Source organism: Trypanosoma cruzi, genomic scaffold (assembly GCF_000209065.1).
Source record: "Trypanosoma cruzi strain CL Brener 1047053517081 genomic scaffold, whole genome shotgun sequence".
NCBI lineage: Eukaryota > Euglenozoa > Kinetoplastea > Trypanosomatida > Trypanosomatidae > Trypanosoma > Trypanosoma cruzi.
The window spans coordinates 197,184-209,893 of NW_001849542.1; the positions used below are offsets into that span (position 1 = coordinate 197,184).

The 12,710-nt window shown below is 50.2% G+C and overlaps 6 protein-coding genes across 6 annotated transcripts, besides 13 other annotated features; all 6 read right to left on the reverse strand.

The window, feature by feature from the left end:
• Positions 1-12,710: a sequence feature (heterozygous, non-Esmeraldo-like haplotype).
• Positions 360-398: a microsatellite.
• Positions 431-523: a sequence feature (GA-rich).
• Positions 655-681: a microsatellite.
• Positions 725-745: a microsatellite.
• Positions 765-797: a sequence feature (AT_rich).
• Positions 870-911: a microsatellite.
• Positions 1,243-1,269: a microsatellite.
• Positions 1,301-1,320: a microsatellite.
• Tc00.1047053506983.60 (DNA excision repair protein, putative) lies at positions 1,557-4,901 on the reverse strand (the record flags this gene model as incomplete). Its single annotated transcript, XM_802205.1, has 1 exon — positions 1,557-4,901. One exon carries the CDS (start codon positions 4,899-4,901, stop codon positions 1,557-1,559), a length of 3,345 nt encoding a protein of 1,114 aa, XP_807298.1.
• Positions 5,212-5,237: a microsatellite.
• Tc00.1047053506983.48 (calpain-like cysteine peptidase, putative) lies at positions 5,309-5,653 on the reverse strand (the record flags this gene model as incomplete). The annotated part of the gene is made up of 1 exon (XM_802207.1): positions 5,309-5,653. The coding sequence occupies one exon, from the start codon at positions 5,651-5,653 to the stop codon at positions 5,309-5,311; it is 345 nt and encodes a 114-aa protein (XP_807300.1).
• Positions 5,801-5,835: a microsatellite.
• Tc00.1047053506983.39 (calpain-like cysteine peptidase, putative) lies at positions 6,155-6,499 on the reverse strand (the record flags this gene model as incomplete). The annotated part of the gene is made up of 1 exon (XM_802206.1): positions 6,155-6,499. One exon carries the CDS (start codon positions 6,497-6,499, stop codon positions 6,155-6,157), a length of 345 nt encoding a protein of 114 aa, XP_807299.1.
• Positions 6,647-6,673: a microsatellite.
• Positions 6,711-6,731: a microsatellite.
• Positions 6,803-8,944, reverse strand: Tc00.1047053506983.30 (hypothetical protein, conserved; the record flags this gene model as incomplete). The annotated part of the gene is made up of 1 exon (XM_802204.1): positions 6,803-8,944. One exon carries the CDS (start codon positions 8,942-8,944, stop codon positions 6,803-6,805), a length of 2,142 nt encoding a protein of 713 aa, XP_807297.1.
• Tc00.1047053506983.20 (hypothetical protein, conserved) lies at positions 9,276-11,576 on the reverse strand (the record flags this gene model as incomplete). The annotated part of the gene is made up of 1 exon (XM_802203.1): positions 9,276-11,576. One exon carries the CDS (start codon positions 11,574-11,576, stop codon positions 9,276-9,278), a length of 2,301 nt encoding a protein of 766 aa, XP_807296.1.
• On the reverse strand, positions 11,892-12,710 carry Tc00.1047053506983.10 (hypothetical protein, conserved; the record flags this gene model as incomplete). Its single annotated transcript, XM_802202.1, has 1 exon — positions 11,892-12,710. A coding segment is annotated over one exon (819 nt), but the record flags the coding sequence as incomplete, so codon positions are not given.

Below are 12,710 nucleotides of genomic sequence, written 5' to 3' on the forward strand. Positions count from 1 at the left end.
AAAAAAAAAAAAAGGAGGGGAAGAAGTGGAGGGAGAAGGGTAAAAGTCCAAAGAATCGACCCACCAACACCAAACAAGCAGGAGATGTAAAGTAAATTAGACGGGAGGTTAACCGAGTTGTCGCTGTGATCCCGTGGGACTTATCGCTGCGGATGCAACAAGGCCTGTCACGGGTTTCCACCGCTGCCACTCTTTGATAATTTTCTCGCCTCGCTCCGCCCCAGGCCCTCCTCTCCTGTCTGCAGTATCTAATGTAGTGTTAAACGTAGCTCCTCCTCCTCCTCCTTGTTGTTGTTGTTGTTGTCCTCTTTTTTCCTGCCTCCGTGCTATCCTTCTCTACCCACGTCGGCAATCGCCTTTAAATAAATATATAAATAAATAAATATATAAAGAATAAAACCACCCCCTTTCCTGCTTCTCTTAAAATCAATTTCCTTCTCTCCTTCTCTCCCCTTTTTTTGTATGTATGTATGTATCTATCTTTCTTTCCTTCTTTCCTTTTTTTTCAATTCTTTTTCTTTCTAACTGTAGACGTATTCAACTATGCGTGCTTGCTTGCTTGTGTGTGTGTGTGTTTTGTATGATGCAACGAAAGCAATATTTTTCTAATGGTGATGTTGAACGGGAAAAGTAAGTTTTCTTCCCCACCCACTTTTCTTCCCTTCCTTCCTCCCTTCCTTCGTGTGTATGGGCGTATGTAATGTGGGTAGAATGGCAGAGAAGGAAAAAAAAAAAAAAAAAAAAACTAAAAGGGGGAATGAGAGAAATAATAAAAATATAAATATAAATATATATTTGTGTGTGTGTGTGTGTGTACGAAAGGCCCCTTTTCAACTTTTCCTATCGTTTTAAACTTAAAAAAAAAAGAAATAAATAAATAAATAAATATATATATATATATTTATATATATTTACTGGTGTGAGAAGAAACAACAGTTCCTTCCCCACCACTCTAATTTCCTTTTTACTTTATACATGGAGGGAGGGGAAAGAAGAAAAGAGGAAAAGAAGAAAAAGACATCATGTCATCTATCCCTCAAGCCCGTGGGTTTAATACCGCCTCACAGCATTGCCACACCACATGTTTGTGTACATATTCGCCATTCACTCTGGCAATGGTGCTTCTTCAAGAGAGAGGAGAGGCATCGTTGCAGCAGATGTACCCGTGTACACACACATGAACGCATTTATAAAACAACCACGTGCAGAGAAAGTGAGAGAGAGAGAGAAAACCCGCCTCCCTTTTTTTCTTTTTTTTTTTTTTTCTTTCCGTTCTTTCGTGCGGGAGGAAACAAAGAGGCACACACACACACACACACAAAACAACAACAACAGAAACGAAGGAAAAAAAAAAAGGACATCCCACGGGAATGCTTTAAAATATTGACTCCCAAACAAATTCACATCTCGCCACAACCACCACCACTGCGACCACCCTCATCATCATTCAACATTCAACATTCCATCTAACATTTTCCAAATGGAGAAGAAACATCAGCGGGCGGGTGGATGTGTGGACGAACAGCCAAAAAGTCAGCCGTCAAGTCATTATTACTTCAATCTCCATTTTCACCTTTTACTTCTCGCAAGGCCCGCATCCGCATTTCGGCCTGTTGTTGTTCAATGGTGCGCGTTGTGTTCGTCACACGCTGCATCGTTTGTGCCGCAGAGAGACGTGCGAGACGCCGTGCAATCGCATCTCCCCCCGACACACGCAACTCCTGCCCGTCAACGAGATCCTGCAGCAGCGCCGTCTCTGCCCTGCTCGCAGACGCAGCAGTCGACGTACTCGGCGTGGACGATGCATTCAATTTGTTCGTCATCGTCGTTGCCCGCACCCGATAGACGGCGGCCGCCCCCTTCTCCTGCATCACCTTTGCCCCATCGTCCTGTTCACGCCCATCGTCATCCTCCTCTGCCTCCAACAGGGGCGATATTTCCTGCGTCGCAAGGATGTGTTTCTTTCCCACCGGCACACGGCTGTCGTACTCCGCACCCAAATAAAACGTCTCCGTGAGACTCTCCTGCTGGTGAAAGAAACGCTGCAGTGCCGGATTGTGCAGCACCTTCTCCGTCACATACGTCTTGGCGAGCTGCCGGCGAAGAATTGCCTCCTCGACAGTGCCACTTGCGATAAGGCGATACACACCGACATCACGTGTTTGACCAATGCGCCATGCCCGCTCTCGTGCCTGCTCGTCTGTCACAGGGTTCCAGTCGGGGTCAAACAACACAACACGGTTGGCGCCGACTAAATTGACCCCAACTCCGCCAACACGGGTAGTGAGTAACGCAGCAACAATGCTGTCGTCCTCATTAAAACGATCCATGAGTTCCTGTCGGTGATGACCACTTGTGCTGCCATCCATGCGGATGTATTTAAACCCCTCTTGTTCACACATGTTCTCAATGATATCCAGCGCCATGCGGGTCTGGGAAAAAACCAACACCCTTTGACCACCACGTTGCCACACCGTCAGTAATTTTTGTAGCGTCTGCAGCTTCCCGCTCCCCGAGTAGTTGACTAAACGATTGCTGCGTAGCGACATGTGAGACCCACGTCGTCGCTTTGTTTTTCCATCCACCCCGTCTGTTTCATCCTCCTCGTTGTCGTCAAAGTACTCCGCGCCATTTTCCTTCGCGGCTCGCCGCAATCGGAAAATGTCCACATGATTACAAATCTGGCGCAGTTCGTTCAGCACGCGGAAGGCCTCGAGACGAATGCCACCATGATATTGGCGCTGAAACAACTGAAACCGTCTACCAGCAATGTGTAGACAACCATTTGCATCACGGCCATCGCAGTTCAACCCACCCATCAGCTGTGAACTCGTCAGTGTGCTGCTAAGAAGCCGCTGCACTCTCGATGATGTTAATAACTCCACATATGCCTCCAACTGATCGTCACTTAATGGGCAGCGTATGACACGCTCGTACTTCTGCGGCAACGTGTCACTCATGACCTGTCGCTTCAACCGACGTAGCAGGTAGGGTGCGATGCGCTCCCGCAAAGCCTGAGCACATTCCACAGCTGTGGCCAACGCAAGAGGGGATGCTCGAACGTCTTTACTTGCATTAATCGGTTCCTCAAACTCCTCCACAAATTTTGTCATGGTCCCAAGCAGCCCAGGCCTGACAAAATCAAACAGACACCAAAGCTCCTTCAATGTGTTTTGGATCGGAGTCCCCGAGAGAATAAGACGATGCGGTGTTGGAAAGGACTTTGCTGCAAGTGTCACAGTGGCCTCCGGATTACTAATTTTATGCCCCTCATCAAGAATAACATACTGAAACCGTGCCGTATGTAGGAGATGGCAGTGTTGCCGCACAGCCGCGTATGTTGTAAGGAGGACTGCCGGAGTTGACCGAATGGATTGAATGAGTTTCTCACGGCTCATATTGGTGGCACTGCTTTCATGCATGACACACGTCCGTATGTATGGAGCCCATCGGTGCATTTCCGCCACCCACTGCCTCAAAACTGTCAAGGGCGATACAATCAAGCAAGGGTCGCGCAATTGCTGTGAATGATGCAGGGCATTTAGCATAGATGCCACTTGTATCGTCTTGCCAAGGCCCATTTCATCACCAAGAATACCACCCATCCGTTGTGTATGCAGCCGCAACAGCCATTTAATGCCATCCCTTTGATGCTCCAGTAGGCGGTTATAAATATTGGCTAAGAGAGAGATACCGGGGACTATCGACACAGACGTTTCATGTTCTCTCCGGTTCATATAATGGACAGTACTGTTATTATCACAGCCACCGCCAGAATTCATGAGCAGTTGCCGCATGACATTCTTATCATCATCACCATCCACCTTCTCCATCAGCGCATCAACGTCAATCGCCTCCTTTCGAGTGTTGCCGCTTTCTCCTTTTTCGTCGTTTTCCTGCTTTACTTCCATTGATCCCGTGTTGCCAGCAGCTTCCAACTTCACAGTGCCGGAGTGCGATAAGGCTAAATGTGAAGCTGCCATGGTTGCAGCAACTTCCTCCAACCGCCGGCGTTTTTGCTGTCGCGCGTGGAACACGTCAAGATCGCCATCATCGGCGTATTTTATGGACTTTGAGCGCAAATCCGAGCGCGTCAGCGTGACGCGGTAAAGCGAGGGCAGAATGGCACCACCGGCATACTCGGAGGCCGTCATTGCCACCGACGGATGACTGCCACTACGATGGCACCGCTGCGGTTGCTTTGCGGTGCGAGAATGCGCCGCCGTCGCTGCATCATTCGAAACGACACGGGTTTTTAGCGGAATCTTCGGTTCACGCCGTGTGTCATCCGCAGCTTTTAGCGGCGATGCAGCAGATATGAGAGACGAGAAGGAAGAAGCCACCTGAAGGCCAGAAACATTCATCACGGCAGTTATACTCGTCGTATCCATCACGCCATGCAAACCAGCTGAAGCCACGGCAGTGTTGCCTGAAACGTTGCTCTTCCTTCGCTCCGCCGCTGCCTCCTCCTCCTTTCCCGCCAGCTGTCTTTGCTTCTTTGCCTCCTCAAGACGTTTTCGCTGCCGGCCCTCCATTTCAACTTGCCAGCGGCGCAGCAGCTTTGCACGGTTTTCTACCTCCCGCTGCGCCTTCGCCAGACGAAACTGGAGAACCGCCGCGGTATTTTCCTCTTCCCTCTTCCCCTCCTTGTCATTTTTCCCTCCCAACACCTCCGCCACCCCCCTCGACGACGCAGAACCCTTTTGGGACTGCGCAGCCAACGACTGCAACTCCGCAACCACGTGCTCCATCTCCCCCAGGGCTTCCCAACGACGGCGCAGCTCCGCCTCATCCATCGCGGCCTCCGCAACAACTTGGGCGTCCACCTCCGCCACGACTTCATCACGCAGTGCCGATTCCTCCACCCAACTCACCCCCAACTGCGAAAGATCATCGGCCATGCTTTCAATCGCTGTCGTAAAGCACTATATAAAGGGGGGAAAAAAGGAAGAAACAACAGCAACAAGAAAAAAAAACATCTCCTAAAAGTCCCCTCATCCAACCATAAAAAAACAAAGGAAATTTACACACAGAAAAACTGGCCTCCCCCCAAAAACACACACACACACAAGACGCATACCCACACACAAAAATCCTCAGACCACCAAATTTAAGATGCATTTCCCCTCTTTGCTTGACCCTTCGCTAATCCTTGAAGTGCCAATAGCAATTGAATAAAAATTCCTAATAAAAAAGCACAACAATTAACCTAAACAAAAAAAAAAAAAAAAAGAAAATTTTCAGAAAGCACCCAAAATAATAATAATAAATTGCGTCCTTGTAATGACACCGCCTCATGGCACCAGAGCTACTTGGCGACGGGGTTGGCTTCAAAGTTAAGCTTGTAGCCATTCGGCTCACCCTCGACAAACAACACTGTTGCAAGGGGAGGAACCTGAACCTCGCACTTGAACTCGCCGGTTGCCTCGTCCTTCTCCATCTTTGTCGAGCCCAGGGGTTCCACCTTGCTGTCCTTGCCAAACGCTGCCTTCACATTCATGTTGTATTCCTTCGTGTCATTGTAAAAGGCCCACTGCTTCTTTTCTTCGTTAACAATACGGAAAAGAAGACCGTTGCCATTGTCCTTGAAGCACTTGACCACGGTAGGGCCTTCAAATGTGGGCTGGCCGTTTTCGTACTTGATTTCTGTCATGGTCTTTGGCGTAAATCCTTATTTTTTATTTTATTTCTCGTTGCAGATATATATATCTATATTTGTTTGCAGCACGCTTTTTGCTTGCCTTGATATCTGTGACGGGGTTGTCCAAGAGAGGGCGGCAAAAAAAGGGCAAGGGGCAGAAGAGAGAGAGAGAGAGAAAGAGAGAGAAAGAGGGAAGGGGCCCAGATAGGTGAAGGTTGAAATACAAGTGACGCCAGAGGAAGAAACGTGTTATCACGCCAATTCGCTGTCGTTACGCTGGGCAGATCAAAGACACCAGAGGGGTTTTTGACGGTTCTCAAATGCCAGAGAACCAAGCTGAAAAAGACGCGGAGATAAAAAAAAAATAATAGGTAAACAAAATACCTTACCTATTTGAGAAAAAAAACATATTATCCAAAACAAATACAAAAATAGCCTAAAATTTTCAGAAAGCACCCAAAATAATAATAATAAATTGCGTCTTTGTAATGACACCGCCTCATGGCACCAGAGCTACTTGGCGACGGGGTTGGCTTCAAAGTTAAGCTTGTAGCCATTCGGCTCACCCTCGACAAACAACACTGTTGCAAGGGGAGGAACCTGAACCTCGCACTTGAACTCGCCGGTTGCCTCGTCCTTCTCCATCTTTGTCGAGCCCAGGGGTTCCACCTTGCTGTCCTTGCCAAACGCTGCCTTCACATTCATGTTGTATTCCTTCGTGTCATTGTAAAAGGCCCACTGCTTCTTTTCTTCGTTAACAATACGGAAAAGAAGACCGTTGCCATTGTCCTTGAAGCACTTGACCACGGTAGGGCCTTCAAATGTGGGCTGGCCGTTTTCGTACTTGATTTCTGTCATGGTCTTTGGCGTAAATCCTTATTTTTTATTTTATTTCTCGTTGCAGATATATATATCTATATTTGTTTGCAGCACGCTTTTTGCTTGCCTTGATATCTGTGACGGGGTTGTCCAAGAGAGGGCGGCAAAAAAAGGGCAAGGGGCAGAAGAGAGAGAAAGAGAGAGAGAGAGAGAAGGGGCCCAGATAGGTAAAACCATGTGCGCGGCTCATTATATATATATATATATATATTAATTGATAGAGCCTTTGGGATGATTTTTAAAATGCTTGCATTTATTTCCGGTAATTTGTGGAAAAGCCCCCTACTCGCTGTCAACCACCCGCATTGTGTTCCGAATTTCCTCTGGAAGGGTTTTTATCGCTTCCATGTCCTCTTCTTCAACTTGTTGCCGCAGGACGGGGTCATCGGGTGCCGCAGCACCGTAGTCCGCCTCGCTGAGCTCCACCGTTGGGGGCATTTGAATGAGTGTTATCATCGTGCTGCGGGTGTCGAGACGCAAGGCGTCTTTGAACACCACTGTGAAGTACTGCGGGTATGGCCGCAAGAGTTCCAGTATGTCCTTGTACTGCTGACGGATAACCTCCTTCGCGCCGTGAGGAAGACGGCCGTACAAGTCCACGGCAGTGCGAGGCTGTTGTTGAAGCTCCGCCGCACACAAGTAGAGGAGTTCCGGTTCCGTGTAGTTTTGCCGCAGGACACCGGGTGGTAACGGCACACCTGGACGGATCAGATGCAGGCGATGGCGGTAACGGTACTCAAAAACACGTATTTTATCCGGCGCCTGCTGAAAGATGGAGAGCGGCTTGCTTGGAAGGAAGTCCGACAGGGACGGCGGAAGTGACTTCAGAAGAAAATTCAACGAGATGGAACGTTTTTGTGGCACGTAGCGGAGAATGGCATCCAGCAGTACATCTCGATCGGCGTATGGGTTGTCCGGGTCCTTCTCCATGGCGATTCGACGGCGTAGTTTCTGGGCGGTGCGCCGGTTGCGGTGTACGAGTGCCTCCTCCAGTTTCTCCTCGAGCGTATGCGCCGTTTTCTCCGCGGTGCCCCGTGGTGACGCCACCCCGACGATTGTGTCGTCCACAATGCAGAACACATCGCCGTGGGCCCGGAAGAACTCCAGGAGGGTGCCGTAGTACATGATGATCTGTGCCTTGGCGTGGTCGGAGATGCGGTGGGCGGATTGAGCCAAGAGATCTGCGATGCACACACGTTGACCGTCCAGTACTCCGACCAACTCAGAGACAACTGCCGGTGTAGGGCTGTCATGATACGACAAACACGTCACAGGGGCAACCCAACACAATTCCCCCTCACCTTCAGGTGTAAAGCCAAACACGTGCTGCATCTGCGAGAAATAAAGAAGGGTCTTGTAATTTTCCCACGGCAACAACGCACGGACGAGCGAGTCGGGGGCTCCCGTGATAAGTTGGCGCAGCGAAATCCAGCGCGATGATGGCGGAAACAGCCGGCGAAACGACTCACAAAGAAATGGGTCGGGTTGATATTCCCGCCATCGCTCGTGCGCCACTTCCCCTGCAGCGTCCCGTCTGAAATCCACCAAACGCCTTCCTCCATGCAGTCGCACAAATTTTTCACCCTCCAGCGTCACAATTTCCAGTGTACCGGTGGCGGCAAATATTTGCTCAATATGAGCAACTGTGTAGCCCTCTGGCAGCTCCGCGAGTAGTTTCTCCATGGGAATAAAGAATGTTGGAACATACGGCACGAGCATCTGGGGTGTGAACATGCCCACTGGCACGCAGCCCTTCCTCTTCTTCTTGCTTCCCGACAGGTGTGGCTCTGACGGCGATGGCGGAGGCGCGAAGCTCGGAAACACCGGCATAAACACCTCCAGAAGAGACTCCGTTTCAGAGGAGGATAAGTTCAGCCTTGATGCACAAGCAGTAGAGAATGCCTCTTCCGATTCCTCGGCACTACAGGCCTTCACGGCATAGACCCCATCATGTGAAACATACACTCCCCAGTGGCTCACCCCGTTGGTGGCATGCAGCTGCCTCAGTCCATTTGCAAGCGTGCCAAATTGGGTTCGTAACCAGCGATGTGTATTCTGGCAGGTGTCCTGCGATTTTAGTTTCTTCGTGTCTATAACTTCATCCAGTTTGAATGGCATGTTACTGTACAGTGTGGATACCGTTGTCACACACGGGGCGGTGGCAATTCCAGGTGAAACCAATGTAAACAGTATTTCCAACGGCGTCAGGTGTGAACTCATCTCTCTGTTTAAGTCATCGGAAGTGCAGGGAGCAGCCATACTACTACAAGTACTTCTGCTGCTGACTGCCCGTATGGCGGCACGCAAGACGACAAGATGTGAGGAGAAAAGAAAATCCCCTCCCCTTGATGCAGAACATCCAAATAGACGCATTCGCTCTCCTAATTGCCCTGTGTAACAACGCTGAAGGATAACATGAGACATGCACGACTGGAACTGTGACGCTCTCTGTCGTCTGTGCCTCTTTTAACGGAGGTAATTGAAATACAATACACTTTTATTTTAGATGGATTCCCTCACGTGAAGGAGACCCACCCGCCTACACAGAAACACACACGCAGACACACACACAAAAAAAGGGAGAGATTTGCAGGCCTTCCAATCAAAGTGAACCTCCACCCAAACCCCGATTTCAACAAGAGGCAAAAAGTGAACAAAAACCATTGGAGAAAACAGGAAAGGATAATAAAACTTGACCAAACAATCAACAAAAACAAAAAGAAAAAAAGCTCTTCTTTCATTCCCCTCCCCTCCCTCAATACATCTCCATGGCAGCTGCCTCACTCGCCAGTTTTTTTAATGACGCCTCCAACACTCCGCATCTTCCGGAGAAGCGACGGAGGACAAGATTCTGTGTATAGAGCACACGTGCCTCACATAGTAGCTGCTGCACCTCCGCATCATCGTCACACAAAGCCCGGTGATCTTCCCACAAGTGCTTTTCTAGTTCATGCTCCACTCCCAAGTGAAGACGCGGCACAGATGGCGGCAAAGACAGTAAAAGAGCCTCTGAAAAATTACTGAGTGCCCGATTTGCTGCCGCACCACTGCCGGTGGATTTCCCACCAACGTCACCTTCGGGTGGTGGTAAAAACCAGCCTGCCTGCACGCACAGCCTGAGTCTTTCACATTGCAAATGGATGCGAGAGACCTCCTCCTGAATGCCCTGGTAGCTGTCCTCCCCCACGGCATCTGCCAATTGTTGCTGCTTTTTCTTCTTACGCTTCTTGCACAACCCTTGTCGTCCGAGATTTCCCCCCCTTTTCTCTGCACTTTCATCGACTTCTGCAGCACAAGTTTTCTCATCTTCTTGAACAGCGGTCGTGGTATCCCTCGTCAACACTCGTAGCTTTTCAAATAACACCGTTGCTTGACTTGACACACGCCGTTCTGCCAGTAACGCCCTAAAGTAAGGCACATTCATCTCCGCTTCACGCATGAGGATCTCACGCAGTCGCCTTCGCCGCGATTGTTCCAATAGACCATCATACCAGAAGGGCGATGCAGGAGGCGGTAAAAAACTCGGTACAAAAAGTGACACATCGCTTTCAACTTCATTTCGCTTGCACGCAGCTTGAGTGAGTTGCTCTTGCGATGGTAGTGGCAAATCTAGAAATCGTTTCAGAACATCTGCCCTATGCCTGGAAAGCATATCGGTTTCATCCAGTTCATCTTCTTTTTCTTTTTCTTCATGGGGGGCATTCTCCGTGCCATTGCTTTGACGGAGTTCCCTGTACCTTTGCGTGAGCCACTCCTGCCGCGTCCGCTGTGCCACCAGGACAGGGTGCTTCTCCATTAGTGAAGTCAGCGGATGGGCTGACGGCAGAGCGCGCTCTTCCGCTGGCTTCACTCGCAAGCCACTCGTTGGGGGTTTTGACTTGCAAGAGGAGGACGGGCCTGCGGTGGCCTCATCCCTGCCATCCTCGTCCTTCAGCACCTCCTGCAGGAGACGAAGCCGGTAGCGCAAAACCGCCTCTGAGACAAGTTTATATCTTTCCATCAACACTTCGACAGGCGGCGTGGGAACATTTGTTTCCAGCGACGTCGCCCCCACTCCCTCGGCCGATTGGAATGCCCCTTTTTCACGGGAATTGCTGTACCGCCATCGGTCGGCGACCACGACAAAATTACCAAACCGCTCGTAGAGTTCCAGCAATTTACACGTGGACGCATAATCAAAACGCCATTTCACAGTGTCGGGATCGTTGCCTTCATCTGGGAGTACGGCCGGCTGATACACGTCATTGCCCAGCCCCAATGTCGCGTACTCCTCCGGGGACACGGTAAGGAATGCGAAGGGAGAGGGTCCAGTGGAAGAGTGAAGGACAGAGAGTCCCACTTCTGGGGGAACAGAGAGGAGATGCGTCAACCACGCACCAGGAAGATTCCCTTGCCCACACGTCCAATCACCGCCATTATCGCCACCATCCTTTTCACCTTCACCTTCACCTCCTTCTTCCTTTTCTGTCAGCATGGCAGACATGAGTGCATTCTCGACTAGCAGCGCATCAGCCCGTGCCCAGCGATAACCGGAGGTGCTAATACAACGCAACTCCAGTGACGGAGCATCAGGACCGTCGGTTCGTTGAGACGCCGACCCTATGGTGACATGACGCTGCTGCACAAGTGACCAGCGATGCGTGGGTGGTACCAGCGAACCATGGGCCACGTTTTCACCATTCATTGTTTCCACTGTCCCTCCTCCTGTGGCCGTGGGTGAAATGACCCCAAACATATCAGGCAAAGTCGGTAGTTTGTGTGTTCCTACTCCGCCCACTCCACTGTCACCGGCCTCCATTGAAGTTTCCAAGGAGCGTTGTCCTACCGCGAGAGCCTGTTCGAGATGGTGAATTTCCTCCTCGCTGCTAAAAAAGCGATGATCTTGCATGAGTTTTGCCGCCTCGCCTTTTAACCCACGCAGACGTTTTCCATTGCGGTCGTACAGATAAGACGCCCGCCCTCTCTTCTGGCGTGTCACCGAGGCGGTAGAAGTTGTGGTTTTGGGTCCAGACGCCAGAGGCTGCAGGATGGAAGACGCCAATCTCTGATTTTCCATGGGAGTTCCACCCGTTTTTTTTTTCGTTTATTTCCTCAAGCCGCCACCACCGCCACCCCTTTCAGGAATAATCTTTGCCGCGTTGTTTGCATACATGTAATGAAAATGTGAACACAATCAAGTGAAGGAAATAAAAGGGACAAATAAATCATACATACCATTTATAGAGTGCACATGCCTGCAAGTACTTACAGGTTATGCATGTAAGACCCAAGGAAACACTCAAGCGGAGCAGCACACACACACACACCAAAAAAGAAAAAAAAAACACATTTTGTTCCTCTTTTTTCTTCCAGTACCGCCACCCTGGACTAATTAAGCGTGACGCATGACCTTCTTCGGGGGTTTGCCGCCCAGAATAGCCATGCTGGTCTGCGAGCTCGCACGGGAGGCACAGGAGAGGGTTGGGCGCTTTAGCATGCTACTGGCCGTCTTGTGCAAGAGCTGCGAAACCAAAACTCGTGAACTTGTGTCCATCAGCAACAGCTCCGGTGACCGCGCTGAAGAGGGTGGTCGACGCACCTCCTCCGTCTTATCATCCACCCTGTTCTCGTCGCTGATCGACATGAATTCCTCCGGTACAGACGCAAACGACAGTTCCTGAGCCTTTCGCTGAGCAACAAATTGCTGCAGCATGGCATCTTCCTCACTCAACGGTGGCGGAGCAGTCTCTGGCGTTGTCGTGTCATCTGAAGGTGCTTCCGCCGCATTTTTCTTCGCATCACCCCCACCAGCAGCAGTGACTGTTTCCCCATCTTGCTCAATCTGATACATGCGTGCCAGCTGTGCACGCACCTGGTCATCAACGATCCATAATCCGCCGGACTCCAACAAATTTCCTTTACGATCAAGACGCTTTTCATTGGCAATACCACGCAGTCGGTCACGCTTGTTCCGCTCATAATTCTTTAATGTAATCTGCGCAATCTTTTTCATGTACGCACTCCTATGCTCGTCGCTCACATAGGCGTAGAAGCTCTCCGCGTCGCGTTTACTTTCTTCCCATCGTTGCAATACTTCCTGTGAAAGAAGCGATGATGGTTCCACTGGAGTGGCAGGAAGCGGCGAGGCGGTAAGGTCGGCGAGCGACGCGCCACTGCCCCGGAGACTTTGCGACCGAGATGGGGCTTTGGG